The 24,235-nt window shown below is 38.8% G+C and overlaps 2 protein-coding genes across 3 annotated transcripts in view; one reads left to right on the top strand and one right to left on the bottom strand.

Annotated features, from left to right (window-relative positions):
• Positions 1 to 9,389, bottom strand: part of cars1 (cysteinyl-tRNA synthetase 1) — a 14,776-nt gene extending 5,387 nt beyond the window's left edge. The window contains exons 1-15 of one of the 2 annotated variants that reach the window (XM_077562741.1): positions 9,251 to 9,353; positions 7,246 to 7,473; positions 6,301 to 6,392; positions 5,469 to 5,557; positions 5,271 to 5,367; positions 4,150 to 4,248; positions 3,914 to 4,063; positions 3,623 to 3,763; positions 2,948 to 3,036; positions 2,735 to 2,856; positions 2,452 to 2,564; positions 2,217 to 2,345; positions 1,996 to 2,125; positions 1,571 to 1,674; positions 1,353 to 1,450 (exon numbers count right to left, since the gene is read on the bottom strand). In XM_077562741.1, the coding sequence (XP_077418867.1) occupies positions 1,353 to 1,450; positions 1,571 to 1,674; positions 1,996 to 2,125; positions 2,217 to 2,345; positions 2,452 to 2,564; positions 2,735 to 2,856; positions 2,948 to 3,036; positions 3,623 to 3,763; positions 3,914 to 4,063; positions 4,150 to 4,248; positions 5,271 to 5,367; positions 5,469 to 5,557; positions 6,301 to 6,392; positions 7,246 to 7,473; positions 9,251 to 9,272 (1,703 nt within the window). In that variant the 5' untranslated portion in view covers positions 9,273 to 9,353. Of the gene's footprint in view, positions 1 to 1,352; positions 1,451 to 1,570; positions 1,675 to 1,995; positions 2,126 to 2,216; positions 2,346 to 2,451; positions 2,565 to 2,734; positions 2,857 to 2,947; positions 3,037 to 3,622; positions 3,764 to 3,913; positions 4,064 to 4,149; positions 4,249 to 5,270; positions 5,368 to 5,468; positions 5,558 to 6,300; positions 6,393 to 7,245; positions 7,474 to 9,250 lie in introns of both variants that reach the window. The other variant, XM_077562742.1, reaches the window with a different exon arrangement.
• Positions 9,388 to 24,235, top strand: pex16 (peroxisomal biogenesis factor 16). The gene is made up of 11 exons (XM_077562745.1): positions 9,388 to 9,671; positions 9,788 to 9,823; positions 12,332 to 12,408; positions 15,155 to 15,288; positions 16,374 to 16,474; positions 16,584 to 16,661; positions 18,626 to 18,778; positions 19,283 to 19,355; positions 19,470 to 19,589; positions 20,297 to 20,361; positions 24,094 to 24,235. The coding sequence occupies exons 1-11, from the start codon at positions 9,539 to 9,541 to the stop codon at positions 24,150 to 24,152; spliced, it is 1,029 nt and encodes a 342-aa protein (XP_077418871.1). The 5' UTR covers positions 9,388 to 9,538; the 3' UTR covers positions 24,153 to 24,235.

Below are 24,235 nucleotides of genomic sequence, written 5' to 3'. Positions count from 1 at the left end.
ACAGACAATATAAAAACAGTTTTTAATTATTTGCTATCGTCATATCAGCAGACTCGCATCGCAGTTTTCAAGTCAAAATTCGCATTTTGCACCTAGACATATTGAAACGCAGAACTGCCAGATGTTACGTAAATTACTGAACTCGTTATGCCCTTAACACGTCATGATTGTTAAAAAAATAAAATAAAATCATCAGGGGGGCTGCCCCTACCAAGGGCTTAAAGGGGAAGTCAACCAGAAACATTTCTTGACAATAATGTTATATGTGACCTCACTGGTCTAAACATGACATTCTGAATAATATTCCATTTGCAACGACCAATCACAGTTCACCAGTTTTTTTAAGATGAGCTGTGATTTGTTGTTACCTCAGACCTGATGATGTCATTTTCAGTCGACAGCAAGTGACAAAATGGCCGCCTTCTGATATCGATATAACGGCTGGATTTTGCTGCTTAACTCATATTCCACTAACGCTATATTAACCAAAATACCGTATTTAGACTTGTGGGTCTGCATAGATCATATTATTGTCAAAAATGTTAGGGGATTAACTAAGTCTTTAACCGATCAGTGGGGAGAGCCCCCGCTCATGTGTAAACATGTCTTTGTGTTGAAATGAAGCATGTTACCGCGACGTACGTATTCAGTGCAGATGGTCAATAATGTGCCGTTTAATTCACAGTTCTTGTGGCTATTAGCTGCCTTCTTCATCACTGTTTCAGCGCAGGCAGAGGTGGCAAATCCAGGTCCAAAAAGTAAAAACCCTGTCACAGTTTCGCTTTAGCCATCAATGCTAGCTTGCTCGCTAGCTCCCTAGCAGATTAACGAGCACCATGGGAGCTAGCACCTGGGGCTAAAGCCAAACGGTGGGAGGGTTTTACTTTCTGGACCTGGATGTGCCACCTCTGAGCGCAGGGCCGTAGCTAGTTATTTGGGGCTCAAGGTAAACATATCAAACACCCCCTGCCAACCACCTAAGAGTAATAACGACAAAAAATTTGCGCTGAAGTACACGGAGAAAACCCAACTGAGGTTTGAGTCACGGACTTTAAAACTGTGATGTGTTAATCGGCGACCACTAGGACACAACTTTATACACATGCCAGAAATTTCATAGCAAAAAAAAGTAACACTACACCAAAAAGGTCGTACGTTTCAATGAAGTCTGTTTTTTTAAATTATTATTTTTTACTTCATTTTACTTAATAGCCTCCTAAATTTGTGGCGGATTGGAGCAGACAACAATAAAGATCCACATTATAGTCAGTTTATGAGTAACTCTTTCTTATGAAAACTGACCAAAGAGGATATCAGCTTCAACATGCAATATTACCTTTCTTCTCTCCTACCTTTTGTTAAGTGCTGCCTCAGCTACATCCCACTTTTCAAACTGCCCAGTGATGTCAGTAGGTGCACGCAGAATGTCCTTCACATTTAAGAAGAACTCCTGTTGCACAAAATAGAAGCAAGCAAGACATTACAAAACATTATTTTTTGTATTATTTAAGATTAAATATTGATTTATTTTTTTTTTGAGTGAGAGATCCATTTGGCCTAGATCACATACATTCAGGAACTTCTCGTACTGGACAACTAACTCCATAGTGTTGGGGGAGTAATCCAAAGTATCTTTCCACGAATGCATCAAGAAAGCTAGTCGAAGCTGACGGGCTGCAAAAACAACCACAAAGAGTAGTCAGACTCCTTTCCTGTTGAGTATAACATTTTCTTTTTCTTTAGTAATCTCAACATGTCACAGTATGTGTGAACATTTCTCATAAGAGAAGCTAAATTGCTTAAAAATGTCTACCAAGGCTGTGGGGATGACAATATCAAATTTGTTGTAACGGTTATCTCGGTTTTACTCAAATTAGTTGAGTTTGAGCATAACAGTTTTTTTTGGTTGACGCTTTTCAAGTCAGTAAAAAAACACTAACAGAAATTCTCATTGCTGATTTCATGATGAGAATAAATAAGAATTAAAAGACATACCTGTATTTTTTGCCAAGGCTTCCTTAATGGTAATAAAATTTTTCAGAGATTTCGACATCTTGCACCCTGCAATTGTCAGGTGACCAGTGTGCAGGAAGTAACGGACCCAGTGATCATTCTCAAAGAAAGCCTCGGAAGAACAAAAGCATAAAATTGATTAGCAGCTGCCCATGTTTCATTTAACCTTTAATATTAATGATAATACGTTTTCACATTTGTACCTCTGACTGAGCCAGCTCGTTGTCATGATGGGGGAATCTGAGATCAAATCCACCACCATGAATGTCCATAGACTCCCCCAAGATGGAGCCAGCCATGGCCGAGCACTCAATATGCCAGCCAGGCCTTCCCTGTTAAAACAATTTATATTTTTAAAACATTCCAACGTCTTTATAGTTTTCAAACTAAATATATAAAAGTCTTATAATTTTGAAGCAGAAATAAAACAACTCTCACCTTTCCCCAAGGAGAGTCCCACGAAGGCTCTCCGGGCTTGGATGCTTTCCACAATGCAAAGTCATTGGGTGATTTTTTCTCACTTAATTGGTCAGCAGAAACACTCAGGTCACCTACAAGACAGAAAAAAAAATGACAGAGATCAAAATTATACTGTACGTCTATAGGTGATGCTGTACACTTTTACTCTTCGAGAATAGGCATTTTAGGTTTGACTATGGTGTCCCAAAAAAATATAAACTAGCTAGTTTATGAAGTCATGTGAACTTGGGTAATCATGTACCTTCTCCCTCTTGTAAAGCCTTCTGATCTCCAACTGCCTCTGGCACAAGTTTGGCATACGAGTGCTGTGGATTGGCATCAAACTTTGCAGTGTTAAAGTAAACAGAGCTATTTGATTCATACCTGAAAAAACATTTGATCTATTAGCATTTATACTCAGGTGATTAAGGTGTGTTATATTATAAGCCATCAACGTCGGCACACTCTGCTTTACCCGTAGCCATTCGTAACAATCTTCTTTACAAACTCCACAATTTCTGGAACATATTCACTGACACGAGTAAGGACATCGGGAGGAAGGACCTGGAGAACAGAAAGATAATGTTTGCACAGTACAGTTGACCCCGGCTTACTCGCGGTTCGGCAACTGCGGATTCACATATTTCAGGTTTTTTTAACCCTCCAATTTGAGAAAAAGTTTTGGGGGGGTTTTCCTCCCACCTTCCCTGTTTTTCATGGAAAATGCATATTGAATGTTTTCTAAAACATTTTAAAGCATTTTCTAAAGACGTTTTGAGGGTTTGAAAAACTATCAAATAAAAACTGCCGACCAAAACCAATTTGCAACAGCTAAGTGCAATTCAATGGCCATTAATTAAATGTGGATTTTAAGTATTCGTGGGCCAGCATGGTACCTTTCCCCCACATATAGCGGAGGTCGACTATACTAAAAAAAACAACTGATAATCTTAAACCGGACATACTTTGGTATAACTAATTTATATCAACTCAACTATTTTCATTCCAATATGCATTCTGTTTTTAATACAGAGTATTGATTCAACACAATTCCTCTTAACTACATTTTACTTTGGTAGAAAACAGGATCGACACTTACTCAGTGGTTTGTGACCCACTGTTTCATGTAAAACTGCGCCCTGCTACGTACGTTCAAGGCATCCATGTCTTTATGGTACTCTCCCTCCCAAAATTTAGGCAGAATTGCGAAGATTGAGTTGTCTGTGACTTCACTTCCAAACTGACCATCCAGCCAGTCAGACAGCATATCTTTGGAATTTGCCAGTAGTGCCTAGAGAAATATACACTTTATTAGTGTACTTATATACTAAAAATTAACACACCATTGTTTTTCCAAACACTAAATGCAAAACAGTAAGCAATGCAGAGTTGTTTCCTCGAGGGCAATACATTTGTGGTTATAAAGAAGGTCGAGTCTTACCTGGGCCAGAGGTTGCACCACATCATCCGCAGCTTTCCTCTCCAACACTGCCTGCAGAGGGTGCAGAGCACCAGTGATGGCGGCATCAAGTTTTTCGAGCATTTGTTTCTTATCTCTGTCGGTAGTTGAGACCAAACGGGCCTGGAAGGGCTGAGAATACCAAGTGTTGTCAAATCTCCACACTCCAACTTCAAGGGCTGAGAATGACACCAAAACGTATTTTCGTAACTTCTCACCACTCGGGCAGTCAGCACATCCTTCAGTATTTGAGCAGCTTGTGGTTGCTTCTCCTTGTACTGGTCCATTAGATAGTTCTGACGTGCCCTTTTAATTATCTGACACAGACAGAAAGGAACAAATTAATTTATTGGACAGAAAGCCTGAAAACAGATGCGAGGGTGCCATGTGTAATGAACAAGAAGAATATCTGCTATGTCAGAAGAGCAACAGAAACAATTACACCATGAGATGACTTACATTTTTGTTTTGTTTTTAAACTAGGGTCTATTACTAATGTCAGTACTAAAGTTAGCAAGTCGTGTAGCAATTTTTAAAGGGATACTTAACTCATTGAGTCATTTTCAGCAGAAAAAAAAGTTAATATTTTGTCCAGAATGAATTTGATAACTTTATTATTTTTCTTGTACAATTAATAACTTTAAAACCCAATTTTTCCACTTGCTGTCAACTGAAGATGACATCACATGTAATGGGGAAGTAAGTAACAACCAATCACTGAGCCATAATTGGTCATTACCCACTTCTTCAGCACAGGTGATGTCATCTTTAGTCAATAGCAAATGAAAAAAAAATATATAAAAGGTATTAATTGTACATGAAAAATAATGAAGTTACCAAATTCATTCTGGACAAAATATTAACTTTTTTCTGCTGAAAATGGCTCAATGAGTAAAGTATCCCTTTAAAAATTTTGTGGCGCCTTGCCAGGCCCACAGTTATGCCACCTTGGCTGACATTTTTTTCAGGACTCCCGATGGGAGAAAATCTCACTATTAATCACGGGAATAGGCAGCAACAGGAGTGAAAAACAATGGGAGCCAATTGAAGCCGGAACTCTGACAACAAAGTCAATGAAACCATGATGGAGTTATATTTTATTTTAAGTCAAATCACATTGATATTTGAACAATTCCCTTCAGTATAGAGTTAATACTGCGTAGGTACAGTCGTCATTACGTAATAGTTCGGGGCAGGGCATTTCATGGGGAAAATAATCCTTTCACCTCTCACCCTCAGCAATGTGATTTTAAAATCTGAGTTTTACGCTATGTTCAAGGGTGGACACCCCCCCCCCCCCAATTACTGATATTTTTCATACTTGCTAGCATGTACTTACTTTGTCGTCTATGTCTGTGATGTTCATGCAGTAATAAATATCATACATGAAGTAGTCCTTCAGCACTCTTCGTAGAATATCAAAAGAGATGTATGACCTAGAAAGACATCAGGAATCAGAAATGACGGATATGAAGGAAAGCAAGGTGCTTTTGTGTGATCTCGATAGGTGGAATGCTTTTCACCGTCTCCCGTTTACCTGGCATGTCCCATGTGGGAGGCGTCATACACTGTTGGCCCACAGCTGTACCATGTGACCTTGTTTCCATTCTGAGGAACAAAAAGCTCCTAAAATTTTCACAGGAAGAATGTTAATAGTTGATGATTACTGTTGAAAACAATGTAAACTTAACTGGACTCTTATTATTTTTTAGGGGCATGCTTGCACATTGTGTACTTTGACATTCTTGACACTAAACATAAACACACCAGTAATGCGTGAATAATAAAATAAATAGATACATTTACAAAAAGATAAATGTATATGAGTAAAAATGTGCTTTTGAAGGTGAAACACCATGCATTTACATTCAAATAACTTCCAGGTGTCCTTGTAACATGCCTGTGAAATACATCAAGAATTATAGCACGCTTTACATCAGCTTTTAACAGCTCTCTTGTTAGTTACTGAATATGGTAAATAGGACACCTTGGCACGAAGTGAAAAGGAAGCTTGAATAGTATGCTATCAAAATATTTTGTGTGGCTGTGCACATTGACACCAACAGTGATTAAACTGCAAATGTGACGTTTTTAATCTGATTTAGCACAGTGCAAATTGATGGCTGCTTAAGAGCAGCATTGTCTGACCAAGTCAGGAGAAGTATGACTTCACATATCTACCGTAAATAAACAGTCAGATACAAACAACCTAAATCCTCAAAACACAAATGAAATTTGTGATAAATTCAGTTCATTTGCACTTCAGACAATGAATGACCTTTATGAAAATGCCACTAATATTAACAGTAACTGTTTAAAGATGGCATTTCTTCTCTTTCAAATAATTTCCCCTCCAATATCTTCCATACCTTTGCTCTGGTGAGACTATTGTAGAGTCGAAGTTGGGGAACATCTGTTCCAGATGGCGGCGACCACTGAGGCTGTAACCTCTTTCCTTTCCCTGAAATCAGATTGACAGATTTTTTTTCACACGGGGCCAAGTTGACCAACATTTACTTCATTTGGCAACTGTCAATACATTCCATGCAAACACTAATCTTGAGCGATGTCATCCCTCGGTCCACCTTCTACACACAAGAAGTCTAAAGGATTTTCGTCTTTTTTTAGATATGAGACAATAATCCACAAAAGTTCCATCACTTTATTGGATCACAGTGACCAAGTGTACATGCATTACAGAGTAGGAAAGATTTTTTTTTGGGGGGGGTCACTGATTTAATTCCACAAATGTGACTTTACATATTGGCTGCCCACGTGTATGCATATTTGTAGCACGATACATAACATCCATGACTTTCCATAATCTCTCATGTCAGTGACTGATGATGGCCACTCAAGCAGTCTGCCCTGCCATCGCATTGGCCTGTGTCAGAACTTGAATCAGACTTTGCCATTTGCCTGTCTCTGTTGAAGGAGTGGGCCAATTAGGCATAGTGACGCTGTTGACTGTTTTGAATTCTTTTGTGACGGCTGACTGAACTGGAACACCTTTTTAGATGTGCCTTGGGTCTGTCTTTCCAGGCGACAACCATATTCATATTCAACCATATTTTCAAACAGAGTAGTTTGCAATAAACCAACAATTTTAAATATCTTACCACAGCTAATATTACAAGCGGCATTTATTAATTTTTTTAACAACTGACAATTGAAAGTTTGTACATTTTGCAACAATAAAAGTGAAAGCGTTTGTTGTGGGAGTAACTAACCACTTTCCCTGCCTGAGGACCTCAACATCTTAGCTGGTTCCACAGACATGTCTAGCCTGCTCAGATCTTCAACTGTCTACTCACTGCTGCTGTCTGGGCTCAGGTCCCGCTGCAGGGATGTTATGTGTCTGTACCAACGCAGAGCGTGGACATGTTGTGGGTCTGGGGGTCTGTGGAGAAGCTTAAATGCTTTCTGGTCAGCCTGTGAAGGGCTAAAACCAGCCAGGTAGCTGCGAGTGGTTAGGTAGTCATTCAGTGCTGCTGCCAGTGCAGCATCCTCTTTTATTTGGAGCAAGAAGCCATACTCAAAGGCTGCAAAATAGAAAGAAAGCAAATAGTTGCAGATAAGACTAGGCTGCACCAGCCTGAAACAAACAGTAACAGCCCAATAGGCTTCCCTGGGGCAGTTGCGATTAGATTAGGATGACCAGTGAAGGAAAAATAAAGGACAGAGCAAATGAAGGAAATGAGCAGAAAGCCCATGAAACTTAAGCAGCAACTCTTACTCCAGTTTGCCATCTACTGTAGTTCCATTTAGGGATGCACAATAATTATCTGCAATTATCGACCAATTTGACGTCACACAAATAAACCAGATAACAAAAAAATCTGCCGATAATAATAGACTTGCCACGTTGGTCCATCTGTTGTGGTTGTGGATAAAGTTGTGCCCAACTCCTCAACTCCTCCCCTCTCCTATGGTAGTGTCACATATTTGTGACATCATAATGCACGCAACCAAATGATTGGTTTATCATTATTGGTTGAAAATAGCATTATCGTGCATCCCTAGTTCCATTTAAACTTTGAGATAACGACATGCAATACTGTTGCAAAGTGTAATTTTCTCCTTGCTTTAATGAAAAGTCATGTACCACAGATTAGAATGTAATGCAACTTCATGGCTCAGAAATGAGAAGCTTTAATCCTTACAACAACAACAACAAACAGATGTTTTCAGAGCTAATACATTATGAACAATCACAATAATCTGATAAGGCTGTAAATTAATGCAAGGTGAATTGTATAGTTGATATAAATCTTTTGCAAGCCCCGGTTCAAATGCCAGGTTTTTGTGATATATATATATATATATATATATGTTGTTGTTAAGAGACCAAGGTCATGCATTTCAAGAAACGCCATTCACCATCCCCCCAAAAATGAGGTTATAATATGGTTATATGATGACAGATTAAACCATAGGTGTAATAAACCATTAATTGAAATCAACAGACACAAACAAATGAAAGAAAGCTGCGCAATTATTTGGACCGTTGAAAAAAACGAATGGTTAACTTTTGGTCTATCATGCACACTCAAAGTGAAACTGAACGATTTCCTGTGGTGCACCAAGAATGAAAATGAAGCCAAGTGCCGACTGCCGAGTCAAAATGAAACCTAAATAACCAAGGAGTGATGGTACCAACCAAAAAAAAGGGGCTTCTCCCCATGCAGCCTTCATAAAGAAAATCCAGTTGCATTTTAGTCAATTTGTGCTCAAATACATGAGCAACTGTGACCGTCACCAGTCACCATAAATCAATTGTATTCAATTTGAAGATTTTAATCGAACATGGAACATAGACAGCTTGCCAGTGATTATTTAAAGTCACTGACATTTACTGACAGTAGTAGCATATAACCACAAAAAAACATTTTGGAAAACAGGTGACAGTTTAATAATATTTTTTTAACATTTGCAAACTAATTCCAGTTGGATTTATTAAAGGGTACGTGATCAGTCTTGCATAATTATAGGAAAGGCTCGAATTAATTGAAACAGCGGGTTGATTGATTGTTATAGCAAATAGTAATGAGTTCCAAAGTTTAAAACAGTTCTTTTTAATTCTTCCCACTCATAAAACGGGATTACTTAAAAATAATTATTTAAAACAAACAAACAATATGCACACTATTTCAAACATCAAATGGGGTTTAGCGTGTCGCGATTGTCAAGCAGCTAAGCATGCCCACATTTTACAGTCAGAAAGCTACGCTATGTACTGCTATGTACTGTTGTAGTAGTTGTAGTGGCAATGGCTGTTAAAACGATATAGGCTACAATCAGGTAAAGTAGCAAAAGTACCTTGCTCCTCTGTGGCCGGCATTTCTACGGCAAGACGCTGCTGGATGCTGATGCAACAATAACGTGTCAGGAAGACGACAGTGGACTATATACTCATGGTCGGAACTTAGATGCTTCGAGCAGCGGGGACTAAAATAGGGGTGGCACCACTTCTCCGGAACTGTGTCATACAGGCGGAAATGCAGTTTGTTTACCTGTCTTATAGTAGCTGCGGTATTTATTTTTTTAAACCAACGATGTTTAGAACAACATTTAAATGTAGAGTGTAGATTTTGACTTATTGTGAAAATGTCTCGCTTTAAAGAGCACATTGATAAAGCGATTCGGGTTTATGAGCGTTACACAGAGTATGTAAAAAGAAACCCAGCTGCAACGGCGCAGGTGGAGAGTACGGTTCGGACTATCTCCTACCTAATAGCAGGTGAGTGACTTCCCCGACGAATAATAATGTTTAACACATAAACAAAAAAGCAGAGTTCACTTGAGGAAATCCTCATCACCATCAAGCGCTGATTCTTTTTTGTTTGTTTTTGACAGGAAGATTTGCAGATTCGCATGAACTGTCTGAACTTGGTAAGAATAAAAACTTAAACAAGTCTATACACAATAGCCTACAACATTAAACATAAAGATACATCTTTATATTAAGCGTCCTCCCACTTTGTTGAGTGTATACCTTATTTAAATATTGATATTTGATTGTCATTCGTTATGCCCAATAAATTGATTAATGATAAAGTTACTAGTTTATTATTTTAAGGGGATCATGGGAACTAGAGGTCTAACCAAATATACTTAATCAAAAACGCAAATATGAAATCTACAAATTGCTAAAAAGTTTTGTCTAATAAACAAATGTTTGTTTTAATATAGACACTTACAAGTCACAGATTTACTTCTGCGCAGGCAGAATGAGTGTTACCACTCAGCGATGGTGTGAATGTGAGTGTAAAAAGCTGTCTGTCGTTATATAATGTACCCTGAGAATTGACTAACTGGTCCAGACTACATAGAGTAGTCTATTCCTTGTTAGTAATGTACTACTTAAATACACCCTGAAACCCTGTTCATTTTATAACAAATAATTTAGATTGCAAATACAGTAACAGCAAAATCAGGCAAATAACAATATAAAACACAAAAGCAAAAATAAAGAAATATCCCTGGATACAAAACACTCATGATGTTGATTTTCAATCAATATCATCCTTAATAGTCAATTTTATCAAGTCATTATGCCAGTCCCTGTCATTTTATTCCAGTCCAACAATATGCCATTGCTTATATAAGCATTAAGCAGTACATGTATTTGCAGTTCAGTATCTACATGAAACTAATATTTGTAAAAAAATAAATAAATAGATTCAATATAAGATAACATTTTATTTCTGTTTTTTTTTTTTTTGTGCAAGTAGGTGGCCATTTAAAAAACTCGTAAAGTTATTGAGTGGAAAGAGTTACTGGAACACACCAACATCACTGACCGTTAAATAGAATTACCATCTTGAATGAGAACGAAAGAAAATGAAACCATGTCAAAAAGAAACGCAAAGAAATGAGAATGACAACATTTAATGGAAAGGGTATTTATTAAAAAACAAAACAAAAAACACTTTCAGGCAGTGAATATTGAAAATGTAAAAAAAAACGTGCAATTTTGGGTGGGGGTGAGGGAGGAAACTGTAGCGCTTTGAAATGAATGGAAATTGCGTCAGTAACATGAACTACTACAAAACATCCAAGCATCAGGTGTTGATCTTTATTTTATTGCCTTTTTTAAATTGACAAGTAGATGTAACACAAACAGAATTCTTTAATTAGGTGCTGCACCAAATTGCCTATTGTCTGCTTTATGCCAGAAAGGTTGGCACAGGAGTCCGTACAAACTGTTAGAGACCATAAATGTTGAATCACACATTCCCATATTGCAAGTGCAACCTTTTAGCTTATGCTTAGAGAATTTCATATTATATAATTAATTGCAGGTCATTCTTACTTTTTTTTTTAATACATGCAAAATGTAATACTTTTGTAATTAAAGTTATCTTCATTTTGTGTACAGAAATAGCAAAATGGTTGTCCCTGTAACTGTTCAATAGAGATACCAAAAAATAAGTACTTTATAAGAAGGAAACTCAACAGTTTCCTGTCTTCAACCGATATAACAAAACATGAAAATGAAACCTAGTCAGAATGAAACAGAAAGGAGTGATGGGGAGAATGATGCAATGGATGGCAAGAGGTCCTACCCTGTCCTTGCCTTAATTGTTAATTTTTTCATGTTGTGTGATGTAAACCCATTTTCATAAAGTTGAAGCTGTAAAAAGTCGCCTTTAATTAGTTTATTCAATGCTGTTTTGTGTCACAGCATCATGGCAGAGATAAAGTATTTGAACGAAGTGCAGAAAAAGAACAGAAATCTAGAACAGAACACATGGCAAAGGAGTCCATACAAACTGTTAGAGACCATAAATGTTGAATCACACATTCCCATATTGCAAGTGCAACCATTTAGCTTATGCTTAGAGATTTTCATTTTATATAATTAATTGCAGGTCATCCTTAAAAAAAAATTTAATACACGCAAAATGTAATTCTTTTGTAATTAAAATTATCTTCATTTTGTGTACAGAAATAGCAAAATGGTTATTCCTGTAACTGTTCAATAGAGATACCAAAAAAATAAGTACTTTATAAGAAGGAAACTCAACAGTTTCCTGTCTTCAACCGATATGACAAAACATGAAAATAAAACCTAGTCAGAATGAAACAGAAAGGAGTGATGGGGAGAATGATGCAATGGATGGCAAGTGGTCCAACCTGTCATTGCCTTAATTGTTAGTTTTTACATGTTGTGTGATGTAAACGCATTTTCATACAGTTGAAGCTGTAAAAAGTCGCCTTTAATTAGTTTATTCAATGCTGTTTTGTGTCACAGCATCATGGCAGAGATAAAGTATTTGATCGAAGTGCAGAAAAATAACAGAACTCTAGAACAGAAGACAGCACAATACAGTAGGCTAGGATCGACAAGTGTTTGTTTATGGGATTCACTTTGTGTGTGTGTGTGTGTGTTTTCAGTCTATTCTGCTTCCAATCTCCTGGTGCTGTTCAATGACAGCATTCTGCGCAAAGGGCTAAAGTGTGCCCTGACTGTGGTAAGCACTGTTAAGACACTCATTGTTCAAGCGCAACAGATAGATAACCTACTCAAAAGCAGAATGTATTTGAAGAGATTGTCTTAAGATACAAAAACTGTTGCAAAAAGCTTGAACCGAGAGTGTCTCAGTACAGAAAATAGGATCACATAATCATTGTATTGTACTTTTTATTGTCCTTGCAAGGGGTGTTTAAAAAAAAAAAAAACGATTCGCCAATATATCGCGATATTACAGCGCGCAATTCTCGAATCAATTTGAATCCATGTTTAAGCATTCATTTTCTTAATGGAAATATTCCACCAAATGTCTTACTTAGGGTTAGGGTTCACATGTAAAGCTTGGAAGAATGTTATATTAATGGAACATTAAGCCGTAATATTTTATTTCAATGCTGTTCAAACATGAAACAGATTGCACCAGATTATTTGTTAAAAACATTGGCTCACAGTTATAAGCCTAACGTACATTTTCATACAAATCTTACAGTGTACATGTACAAGTTTACTGATAAGGATTTTAAAATGTTGAATAAAAAAAATCACAATAATCAATTTATAGATTAGTATCAGGATTAATCGGTGTCAATTTGAATCGTGACCTATGAATCGTGATACAGATCGAATCAACAGGTACTAAGCAATTCACACCCCTAGTCCTTGCTCAAGTCAAGTGGTACCAGCCTGGATATAAAAAGGATGAAGTTTGCGTTGTAATATAAAGTTAAGCCCGAAATTTTTCATACCCACGGCAAATTTTGATTTAAAGTTACTTTTATTCAACCAGCATTTTTTTCCTGGATTGTGTCTCCCACAAGATAATAGGAGGCATCACTGTGGGAAATACATATTTTGCAGCTTTTACAGTATATACATTTGAACAATAAGTGGCACGTTCAAGATTATTCATACCCTTCTCAAAAATCAATAGAAAAAAACTTTATTGGCTATAGCAGCAAATTAAACACATCCTATAGTTTCTGATCAGCTTTTTGCATGTCTCATCTGATATTTTTGCCCATTTATCTTTAGCGATTAGCTCCATCTCTTTAAAGTTGAAGGGTTTTCTTTTGTCATCACCCTGAGTTTTAGTTCCCTCCATAGATTCTCAATCTGTGCCACTGCAAAACATTATTTTTTCATCTGCGAACCATTTCTTAACCACGTTTGCTGTGTGTTTTGGGATTTTTGTCATGCTAAACTGTCCACTGGTGCCCAATACCAAATTTCACCACAGACTGACCAATGTTGTTTTGGGAAATCTTGAGTACAGTAATTTATGGACTATAAGGCGCACCTGACTATAAGGCGCAGTAGCTATATTTGGGGAATACTCGAGTTTGTTACACATATAAGTCACACCTGAATGTAAGCCGCAGGTGTTTTAATGTTACCACACCGGGTTCCCGCTACTTTCTTTTCCATAATGAGGGCACAAATTGCCTTACTCTCGTTCTGTCCCTCCTACTGTATTTGGGCTCACTTGGTTTGTTTTGCTCTGCCTGACGCTCTTGCGCTTCCTTTATAGTGCGCCTCCTTGTGATCTGATGGATAAACCGCACCTTTGTATTAGCCGCAGGGTCGAATGCAAGTGAAAAAAGTAGCGGCTTATAGTCTAGAAATTATCTTAGCTCTCTTTTTTTCATGATGCTGTTTGTTTACTGTGATGAGGTACCCTGGTCCAGGGGTTGAAAAACACCCACAACCATGTTTGACATTGGGGAATGGGGCTGGTGTTCTTCGGATTTATGGCTTACCCCTTTTCATCGCCAAATAAAGGATACATCATTGTGGCCAAAAAATAAATTTGTTTCATCTGATCATAAGATATAAGACCAGAAATATTCAACTTTGTCCAGATGACCATTTGCAAAGGCCAAGTGAGTGTTTTTTGTTTTTGTTTTTTCTGGAAAAGTTGTGTCTTCCCTGGTCTATGACGGTGAAACCCAGCAGTGTGCAGTGTCTGTTGGACGGTCTGCCTCGAGACATTGCCATCAGCAGAGGCCACATTCACCAATATGGCCTGGGTGGCAATCCTTGAATTCTTTTTCACTTCTCTCCCTATCCTCGTGGCCAGCACAGGTGTTACTTTTGGCTTACGGGCATGTCTTTTGAAATTTTCCACAGTGCAGAATGTCTTGCAGTTTTTAAATAATACTTAGCACGGTAGCCACTGAAAGTTCTGGAACTTGAAAACATTTGGACATGGCCTTATCGCTCTTTCCACACTTGTGAGAGAAGCCACAGCAAATGCAGACCCAAAGTGTGCTCCTGTGGCCTGGACCATGACTGTGCACAGTCGAACCTGCTGCAGAGAACTGCTGTTTTTCACCTGTTGACTTTGAGTTGACTTAAACCACTTTCCCTAATCAATCAGGATAATTAGAATGCTTCAGAAGAGTTTGGACTATTTACAATTTTTTAAAACTTAGCATTTTCCCATAGACTTCAACAGTTTGCAAAGGGCATGAATAATTTTGGTCGTGACACTTTTTGTTCAAATGCAAATAAGAGCTGAGAAATATTTTTGTCCAGAGTGATGCCTCTTGTACGCTCTCTCTCTCCCTCTCCCTCTATCTATCTATCTATCTATCTATCTATCTATCTATCTATCTATCTATCTATATATATATATATATATATATATATATATATATATATATAGATAGATATATACATACACACACACACACACACACACACACACACACACACAGTAATATTGAAAATAATTTTGTGTTGTCCAGTCCATTTCACAGCAAAGAATCCTGACCTGGCTGTCTGTGTTGGAGTATGTGGAGGTGTTCCTGGAGATGGGCAGCCAAAAGGTGTGCGGTGAAGTTGGCGGCTGGCTGGTCATTGCACTCATTCAAATTTTTAAGTAAGTGTTATTTGATAGGATTTGAATTTTGGGTCATCTACAATTTTGTCCAACCGCCACAATAAATGTAACAATGAGGACTTTCAGCTTTATTTTAATCCATTTCAGTTTTTCCATTCACACTTGAAACCTTGTTAACAACAGTATTGGGTCACAACATATGGAGAAAAATGGTTAGTTTGGTGTAATTTGAACATTTCTACGTTGGGGCGTATTCACTTTTGTTGCCAGCAGTTTAGGCATTAAAGCAACATTTTCAACCTTCCAAAAATATTTTCAGAACTCTTCTGATGAAACATTGACCTAGAGCTACTTGAATGGTACCTTTGTCATGGTATCGCTTTTACTGGCACTAAGCAACTTTGAGGAGGTTGGCAGGAACCTGCCACACAAAGAACTACAAACGTGGAATGTTTTACGGCATACGTCACTTCCCCCTTTCCCCATTCGTTACAAATATGGAAGTAAATTCGAATGTCTTCAAGCGATTGTGGCTGTCATGGCAGAAGCTATAAAACAATTGAAAAGTTTTGTCTGACGAAACAAAAAAAAAGAAAAGAGAAAAAGGGAGGCTACCCAGATAAAAGGACAGTTAAGGATCGACATTGGCCCAGCTGTCACTCGCTGGGGTGAGCCCAAAGATGCTATGCGGTGGCCCTCATGCCAAATGTGGTCTTCCTACAGGAAAAACACTACCGCATTTGTCCATATGGTGCCGCCATACACAATGAAAACACTAATGTCTTCTTTAAATTGGAAGCAAAGTGTCATTTCTAGTTTGTACAGTACTCACTTTTGTGTGATACTCCATGTGACCTCCAATTGATTGGCAACCAATCCAGTTTGTGACCCGCCTCTTGTCATGAGTCAGCTGGCTAGGCCAGAATGGCCATAATGTGCAGAAGCAGTATAGAAAATTGCTAGATGCTGTGCATGGTCAGTTCCAACGACAGTATTGTTTTTAGGTGGACTATTTTACTTGTGTTTTATTGAATAAGCACTACTGGCCATGCAATGCAGTGGATTCCCAAGTTCACTATCTTCTTCTCATCTGACTTAATTTTCCTCTCCCATTGATCCCAAAGGGCAGTTTTTCGCCTCGTGCTTTTTTTGTGGTACAAATCAGGCATCCAGACTTCACCACCAATCATCCCTCTTGACAGAGGTGCAAATATAAGTGCCAAAGGTCAGTAATGTTAACGCTGCTGTCTTTCTGGTGACTCTGGTTTGTACTAAAATTCTTTTTTTCACACAGTTCCTTGTGTTCATCATTTCCTGTTGTGTTTCCTGCACAGATGACGGTATTGTTGATCAGCAAGATGCCTGCTTTGTGGGCCAGAGATCGGGCCGTGTCATCAGATCACTAGGCAGTGGTAATTGTTGATACTTGAAATGCATGTTGGATCATATTATTTGCGTGTCATATTGTGATATAAAGAATTTTCCACCCCAAAAAAATCGTTGACCAAGAATTAGGACCCTCATGATTTCTGAGTAAAAACTAGAGTAACTTTTAGTAAGTATAATAGCTCTTATTGACAGGGGTGCGCATAACAATTTTGATGTGGCTTATACAGTTTTTCTTCATAGGTTTGGCACATTTCTTGAAACTGAAATTACATTTTCCAAACTGCAAGCACATTTGGCCAAAGAGACTTACATTTGTACACAACATATCAGTTCATTAGCAAACGCACATATCTATGCCATAACTGGTCACACAAGCTTCACTCCAAGTTCCTTTCCCAAAGATTCGGTACTGTCACAACTGCAAAGGTTCTTCTCAATTGCTTTGGCTCATCTGCATTCACGTAGTGCTTTTGCCAAAAATAACTTTGATGATTTTGCACAACAACTTGGATCATCTGCAAAAGCTCCTATCTCTCCCAAAACATCTTACCCATATGTCACAATCAAATTTCTATGTCATACAAGTAGTCAGTGCCCCCAAAATGCATCGGCCCTTTGGCATTGTGTGAGCACTGCAAGTCAAAATCATTTGATGTTTTATCACAACAGCAGAGGTGCCGCTTACAAAATACAAATATATATAAAACAGAGGGGAAACAAGGATTTTATAAGAGTAGTTTTTAAAGTTTGGGGCTTGACATACTCCACTCACAGTCAAGAAAATTGCAACACTTTTTATTCACACAAAGTTACTTACACATTAGAGTGCAACAAAAGAAAGTGCAAGCCGAATTCAGTATTTATGAAAAGCAAAACTAATAACTAAAATTATATCTAGCGCACAGCGTAAATAAAGAACTAACTACTGTAACACTTTCACTACACGGTAAATTCTGTGGAGTAAATTTGACTCTACTTAGATAGTGACTCAGTTTAAGCGTAATATTTACACTTGTCCATGGTATTTTGAAAATGTAATTTCAGTTTCAAGAAATGTGCCAAACCTATGGAGAAAAACTGTTAAAGAGCACCAGACGTTGCATGGTGCTCATTATTTTCCAAGCCCGATGACCTCACTGGCAGTGGGGGACTAACAGTTCTGTCTGCAAAGGGAAAACGCTACTCAATATTATTTTTTTTACCTTTGTTAATATTACCGATCCTCACCATTTGCATGATTAACATTCACGCGAGTCTCCTCTTTCCATGCTGAATGGAAAATTGTGAGATTATTTTTTCCATAGCAAGAGATTTTGTCCTCTTTGGCTCTATTTTCATGACCAATGCAAGTCTGGCATGGAGCACTGTCTAAATCTGTGCAGAGGTGGGTTAGACGAGGTGTTAGTAATTTCACAGCCACACACAAGCTAGCACATTTTAGAAAGGGCTGTTGTGCGGTTGCAGCCATTCCACACCTTCCCAGATGTGGGATGAGAGGGAAACAGTATTGTTGTGATAAGTTTTGGAACAGTGCGGTTGGAAATGAAAGAAGCACACCTCTTCTTTCACTTCCACTTTGTACCCCTCTATCCCACCACTGCAATCCTCGGTACACAAATGTGCTGTGGCACATTGGAATCTGGTGGACATTTGATACTTCACCTATCATACGCACCTGCGCACCACTTATGCACCCCTACTTATAGGTATATACATACGTGCATGCACTAACCAGCCGCAACATTATGACCACCTGCACAATATAATTTCATCCATTACATGAACTGTATCAAATATTCTTCCTTTAGAGAGGTAATAATACTTAGTATTGTGGTTGTTGTTTACGAAGGTGTAGAACTGTTCCGCATCATACATCAAATGTTCGTCAAACATTTTGGTAAAGTCTTTAGATGAGAGTCAACAAAAACAGTTCTTGTCAGTTGAAATCTGTCTGAGGCTAATTTTCTACTTGCCTGTGATGTGGCAGCTCCCTCCGTGCAGCCCCGGCACTGGGGAACATCCAGTGAGAAGAAGAGGAGTTGGAACTTGAGAGAAGAGAAACTCCACAGCAAACCCACACCTTTGAGGTTACACGAGACCATCGCAGAGACTGTCTACATCAGCCGACCTCTTGTACATCGTATCCTTTTATATTTGTACCACCACTGGCCTTTGGAAGTTGGTGTGCAACACAACTATATAGCACATCTGGTCCATGGGCCTTGAGTTTGATAGCCAAGGTCTAAATTGTCTGTGAGTATGAATGGCTGTTTGTCTGTATGTGCCCTGCGATTGGCTGGTGACCAATCCAGGGTAAACACCGCCACTCGCCCAAAGATAAACTTCAGTTCACCCTTTCCTCTGAAGAAGAGAAGAGCAATAGAAAACACATGGATGGATTTCCCACCAGCATGTTTGAGGGTTCCTGAATTAATTTAGTTGACCACTAGGTGGCAACAAACTAAGATCACATGTGTGTGTGTTTGAAATTAAGGAAAGGTTTGGCTGAGAGCAGTAAATTATGTCAATGGTGGCAGCCTCACATCTTGACAGGTGCTGTAAAATCTTATGTTGGTCACATAAAAAAAAAACATAAGCTGTAATTAGATAGTTATCCTTAACGTTGCGTCCTTTTTGACCACAGTACTCAGCCTGGGACTGTGCGGAAAACAGTCGTGGAAGCCGTGGCTCGTCTCTGCAGGTCTGGAGCTGTCCAGGTTTGTCATTTTGCTCTTTTCGTATCTGGACAAATGATAATTAGAGCTGTGATTGTTCTGAACAGTACAAATCATTTGTATTGCCTCCTTTTTTTTGTCCATTTCTCTGTCTAGCTTTGCAGTGCTCCATCAGCGAATATTTGACAACAGATGGGAGCAGGAAGAAATGAGGAGGAGAACCTTTCTGTTGCTCTACTACCTTGTCCGCTCCCCGTTTTATGACAGATATTCACAGTGAGTACGTTTAAAGGCCACCAGGCACACATTGAATGAATGCAAAGACATTTTGCTATGTTGTACTCAGAATGTGAAATGACTGAAAGTTGGAGGTACAAAAATGAGTTTTAAAACAATACGAGGTATTTCTTTTTCATTTGCGAAGTGTTTGTGGAGTTATTAAGTGTGCCACAGACAAAAATCACACTTCATTCTGATTATGGTTCTTATGTGTGAAAAACATTGTTTCATTTGCATTAACCTAGAGTAAGTGAAATTTTACCAAATCTATACCAGTGTTCATTTGAACTGATTTTGCTTGTGATAGTCGGATTTTTGTGCTCATGAAAGTGCATTTGGTACCTTCATATCACCACAGTGCAATTACAGAAACCATAAATACAAAGACAAATACGCAAATGTATTGATGTGTGTGCAGATAGAAACAGACATTTTTGCAAGTTCAGCTTGTTTTGCTCTGAAAAACTACCGGTAATCAGAGAACGGGAAAATTGTGATGTCATTGTGGGCAAATTTTGAAATCGGATTGAAACATGTCCCATTGCTAATCTATTTCAATTGTATGTTGAGATTTTGATGTATCAGCTTCTGAATTTATACTTCTATCAATCACACAAATTTGTCTTGCATGACTGTTCTCAATGATATTGACGTCACAATGGTTTCAAATAAAATACATTGTTGTCAAATGTCTTTGTTTACAGGGAAAAGATTCTCTTCCTATTGCAACTTCTGGCCAAGCATGTTCCAGGAATAGGCTTCATAGCACGTAAGTACTCCTGACTCAGATGTTCAAAATTTGTTCTAACATAATAATGGATGGTTTTGTACTGTAAACCATCACTTAAATGGGGTATATGCCACGGAGGAGGCGGGACTTCCGCATTTTCACACATGAGCTTTGTTTCTGGTTCAAGTTTGCGACGTGTGGGGCCGCGTCCCGTTACTTGCGCATCCGCCTTTGTGCCCCTCGATTGTGCGTTCCCGTCGAGGGAGCGAGTGTGTCTGTCTCAGTTGTCCAAAGCATTTCAGAGAGCTGAGATGTGCATGCGTGGTTGGGGGGCGCAGGGGTCGGGGTGTGAATGTTGGAACGCGGCTAGCAGTGGCCAGAAACGGCGCTGATGTGTGAAACCCGGAAGTCGGAAGTCCGTGGCATCTACCCCATTGTGTACTGACACAATAATACTACCACAAAAAAAAAAGTCAAATTCAGCGTTCACTCAACAATTCATTTCTAAGCCAAGAGCTCTCGCTTGGTTCAAAATTTCCCCCCGGGTCATCTTTCACAGTCAACACTTCATCCAATTTATGTTCCAATTTCTTAACAGATGCGGCTGCCCGCAGCTAACTCATCCTTAGCCTTAAAAACAGATTCGCACAGTAGCATCTTACCAAAAACTCATCTCCTGCGCAAAACTCGTACGCTGGCAGAGCCGCTAGCTTAGCATCAGTTTCCTCATTCTCAAAATCACTTAACATCGTCATCTGCGCAACTTTCACAGAGCTATCCAACGCTAACATTCTAGCACAAACCAACATTTGGCTCACGACCCCACACCGTCTAACTTTTCTTCCATTCGAAGAAACTTATAGAAGTGTTTTTCACGGAGGTAATCAGCGTCTGGCGCTGTTTACACAATCAAATTCCACAAACACACCACATTTTACAACGGTGAGAACCAACCACTATCACAATTAGTGCGCATTCATACATTTAAAAGAGTTTCATACTTACGTTGACGCTGTGGTGGAAATGCGTCCAGCATCATGAACTCACTGTTCGCTTAGCGACCAATTCTGACTCTCGACCGGAAGTCTATGCAAACCTCCTTAGTTACGGTCAATTTTTTCCGTCCATAATATGTAGTAATTAGTCGTTTTTAATATTTATAAAGTCAGTGACGTCTCACTTATTATACTACGATATAACAGATCAAAAGTATTCTCATTAATCCCCCCAAAAAAAAAATTTCTTTTTTTTTTTTTTTTTCAGACAAACACAAACAAGACGAAAATGAAACAGATATTAAATACCTTTTGCGCGACTTCAACAAATATATCCGGATCTTCACGGGCGGCTATATCACACAGCTCTGAACCGAAAAAACGGCAGGCTTCCTTATATCTCAATCCACGCACCGTAGCGAACTACGCGACATACGGGCGTTTAGCTCAGCAAACACTACGCGTGATCAACGCGAGCTGCTTATTTCACAACACACATCCGCAACACATAGTGCGATCACCACTAGCTGCTTATAACACCACAACAACAGAATCAGCCTATTCCTCCGTGGTACTCAATGTCACATGCCGTTTTAAACGGCGAAGCGCTTCGACTTGACGTCACTTCCGTAAACACGGGGCATTTCTATGCGCGTCTTAATATTTTCCCGGCTTCTTATTTAACACAACATACACACACCGAGGAATTATGTCCCTCGGTTTAGAAATTCCACACAGCACACACCTTGTTACCACACAGGCGGCTAATCCACTCCGCACTCCCAGTATCTTATATACTGACGGCTTATTCATACGAAAAAATAAAAACACAACCTATTCCACCGCGGAAAAAACTCCCATGCATGGTTCAATGTCGTAGTAATTTTCAAAATCGAGGAATTTCCGTCCCACCGTAAGAAATATTACTACAACCCCCCTAACTTGTTCACAGATCCCAAATACAACTTAGCACAGACGAAATGCAACCGTATTGATCCTAAACAACCAGAATTTCTCTACGTGGATAAAATGTCCACTCACCTTGTTAATATTTTTGCGCTTTAGAAATCCGGTGTTCAGGATCAATCACAGCTGTTGAAAAACGTCTCAATAAGTCCACGTCGGCGTCACCATTTTGAAGGAATATTTTGATTACTATTTTAAGTGTAATCTTTGCGTGTCCAAAATAATTGTATTCAGGATCTGATGAAGAAGTTTTCTTGCAAGAATTTATTTAGAGGCCTCTAAAGACACAGTCAGGACATCACATCAGAATGCAACGATATGATCCCAAGTGTGTGTCAATTTACAGAACATCGACTCATTTATACAAAAAAGATAAAAGGTTCCTCCCCCCGGCTCTTGATTGAACAAAGGGCAGACATGTCATCTCCTAGTGACCAAATGTTGATGTTATTAGCAAGCAGACGTGATGTTATTAGTAAGCAGAAGTTTACATACAGACATGTTGATTCCAGGTTGGCCAAAGGTGTAATCTTATTAGTAAACAGACATTTACATTCAGTTCCCCTTCTTGACTGGGGGAAAAATGCAATTAGGATCTAACCCCAGACTTTTAGACTCCAATGCCAAAAGGCTCTAAATAACATCATGCACATTCCTATCTTCAATAGCTTTGAGGGTGAGAGGATAAAATAAAGTTCACAAAATCATTACTCCACTGTATTATTTTAAACACTCATGATTATATCACATTGATATGCCTATAAGTAAATTAATAAACAGTAAAACATCAAATTGAAAATATTAAATGTCTTCAATACATCATAGCATACCATAACATTACCCAGATGACATAACATAACCAAATAAACCCTCTCAAGGCTGTCTCAAAATTACATTAGATACACAACAAAGCATTGGTTTTAATACTCTTGCACTGCAATCAAATATTTTACAAGATACCTTTGAATTCTGATTTCAGAACTAGTGAGCTCTAGTACCATAACTCGGTTTCAATGGTAATACAGAGAATACTCTAGTTATGTCCTACGCTGACGATGTAACCCGAATTTCGACTTAAGTCGGATTTCACCGTTAAAAGTCGATATATACTTCAAAATACTTTGTACAATAATTTAAAAAAACAACTGATTTGCGCGACCTGGAAGGGCCGGAACCATTATTTCGTATTTCCGCACGGACATTCATTACTGACGGACGGCAGAACGGAGCTAATGGTGTAGATTCCACGGACTTCTGGGTTTCACACATCAGCGTTGTTTCCGGCCACTGATGGCCGCGTTCCAACACTCGCACCCCAACCGCGCGCTCCCGACCATCAACTCTCTGAAATGCTTCAGACAACTGAGACAGACACACTACACACTCGCACCCGTCGACGGGAACGCGCAACCGAGGGGCCCAAAGGCGGAAGCGCAAGAACAAACAGGAAAACAGACACAAAGCTGATGTGTGAAAATCAAGAAGTAGAAAGTCCTGCTTCCACCCTGGCATATACCCCATTCAAACATAAACACGGAAATATGACGCGCCTGATGGCGAGCCGACCTGTTTGATAGACGTCCATTGCTGGTAGTAACAACAACAGAACTTTAAAATGGTGTGATAACTGTGGGAAATTAACGAAAAAGAAGGTGCTACGGACGAGGCACGGGCGCCGTAAAGTCAAAACAACGTATGTCACGTACGACGTAACTCATTTCAATGATAATAGTAAAAATTTCGGTTTTAAAGTGTTCGTTTTATTTTAGTCGTATTATTCCTTTCTCTAACAAATTGGTTGTTTGTTTAGGGCCTCTCATGGATTACCTGCCCACCTGGCAGAAGATTTACTTCTACAACTGGGGATAAAGCAGCAAAACGGATAGTAGTCGGAAGCAGCCATCAACGCGGAATGGAGAAGTTTATCTGAAATAAATTATTTTGTAACACTT

The sequence above is a fragment of the Vanacampus margaritifer genome, chromosome 4 (assembly GCF_051991255.1).
Source record: "Vanacampus margaritifer isolate UIUO_Vmar chromosome 4, RoL_Vmar_1.0, whole genome shotgun sequence".
Classification (NCBI taxonomy): Eukaryota; Metazoa; Chordata; class Actinopteri; order Syngnathiformes; family Syngnathidae; genus Vanacampus; species Vanacampus margaritifer.
This window is presented reverse-complemented; position numbering and strand designations above follow the sequence as displayed.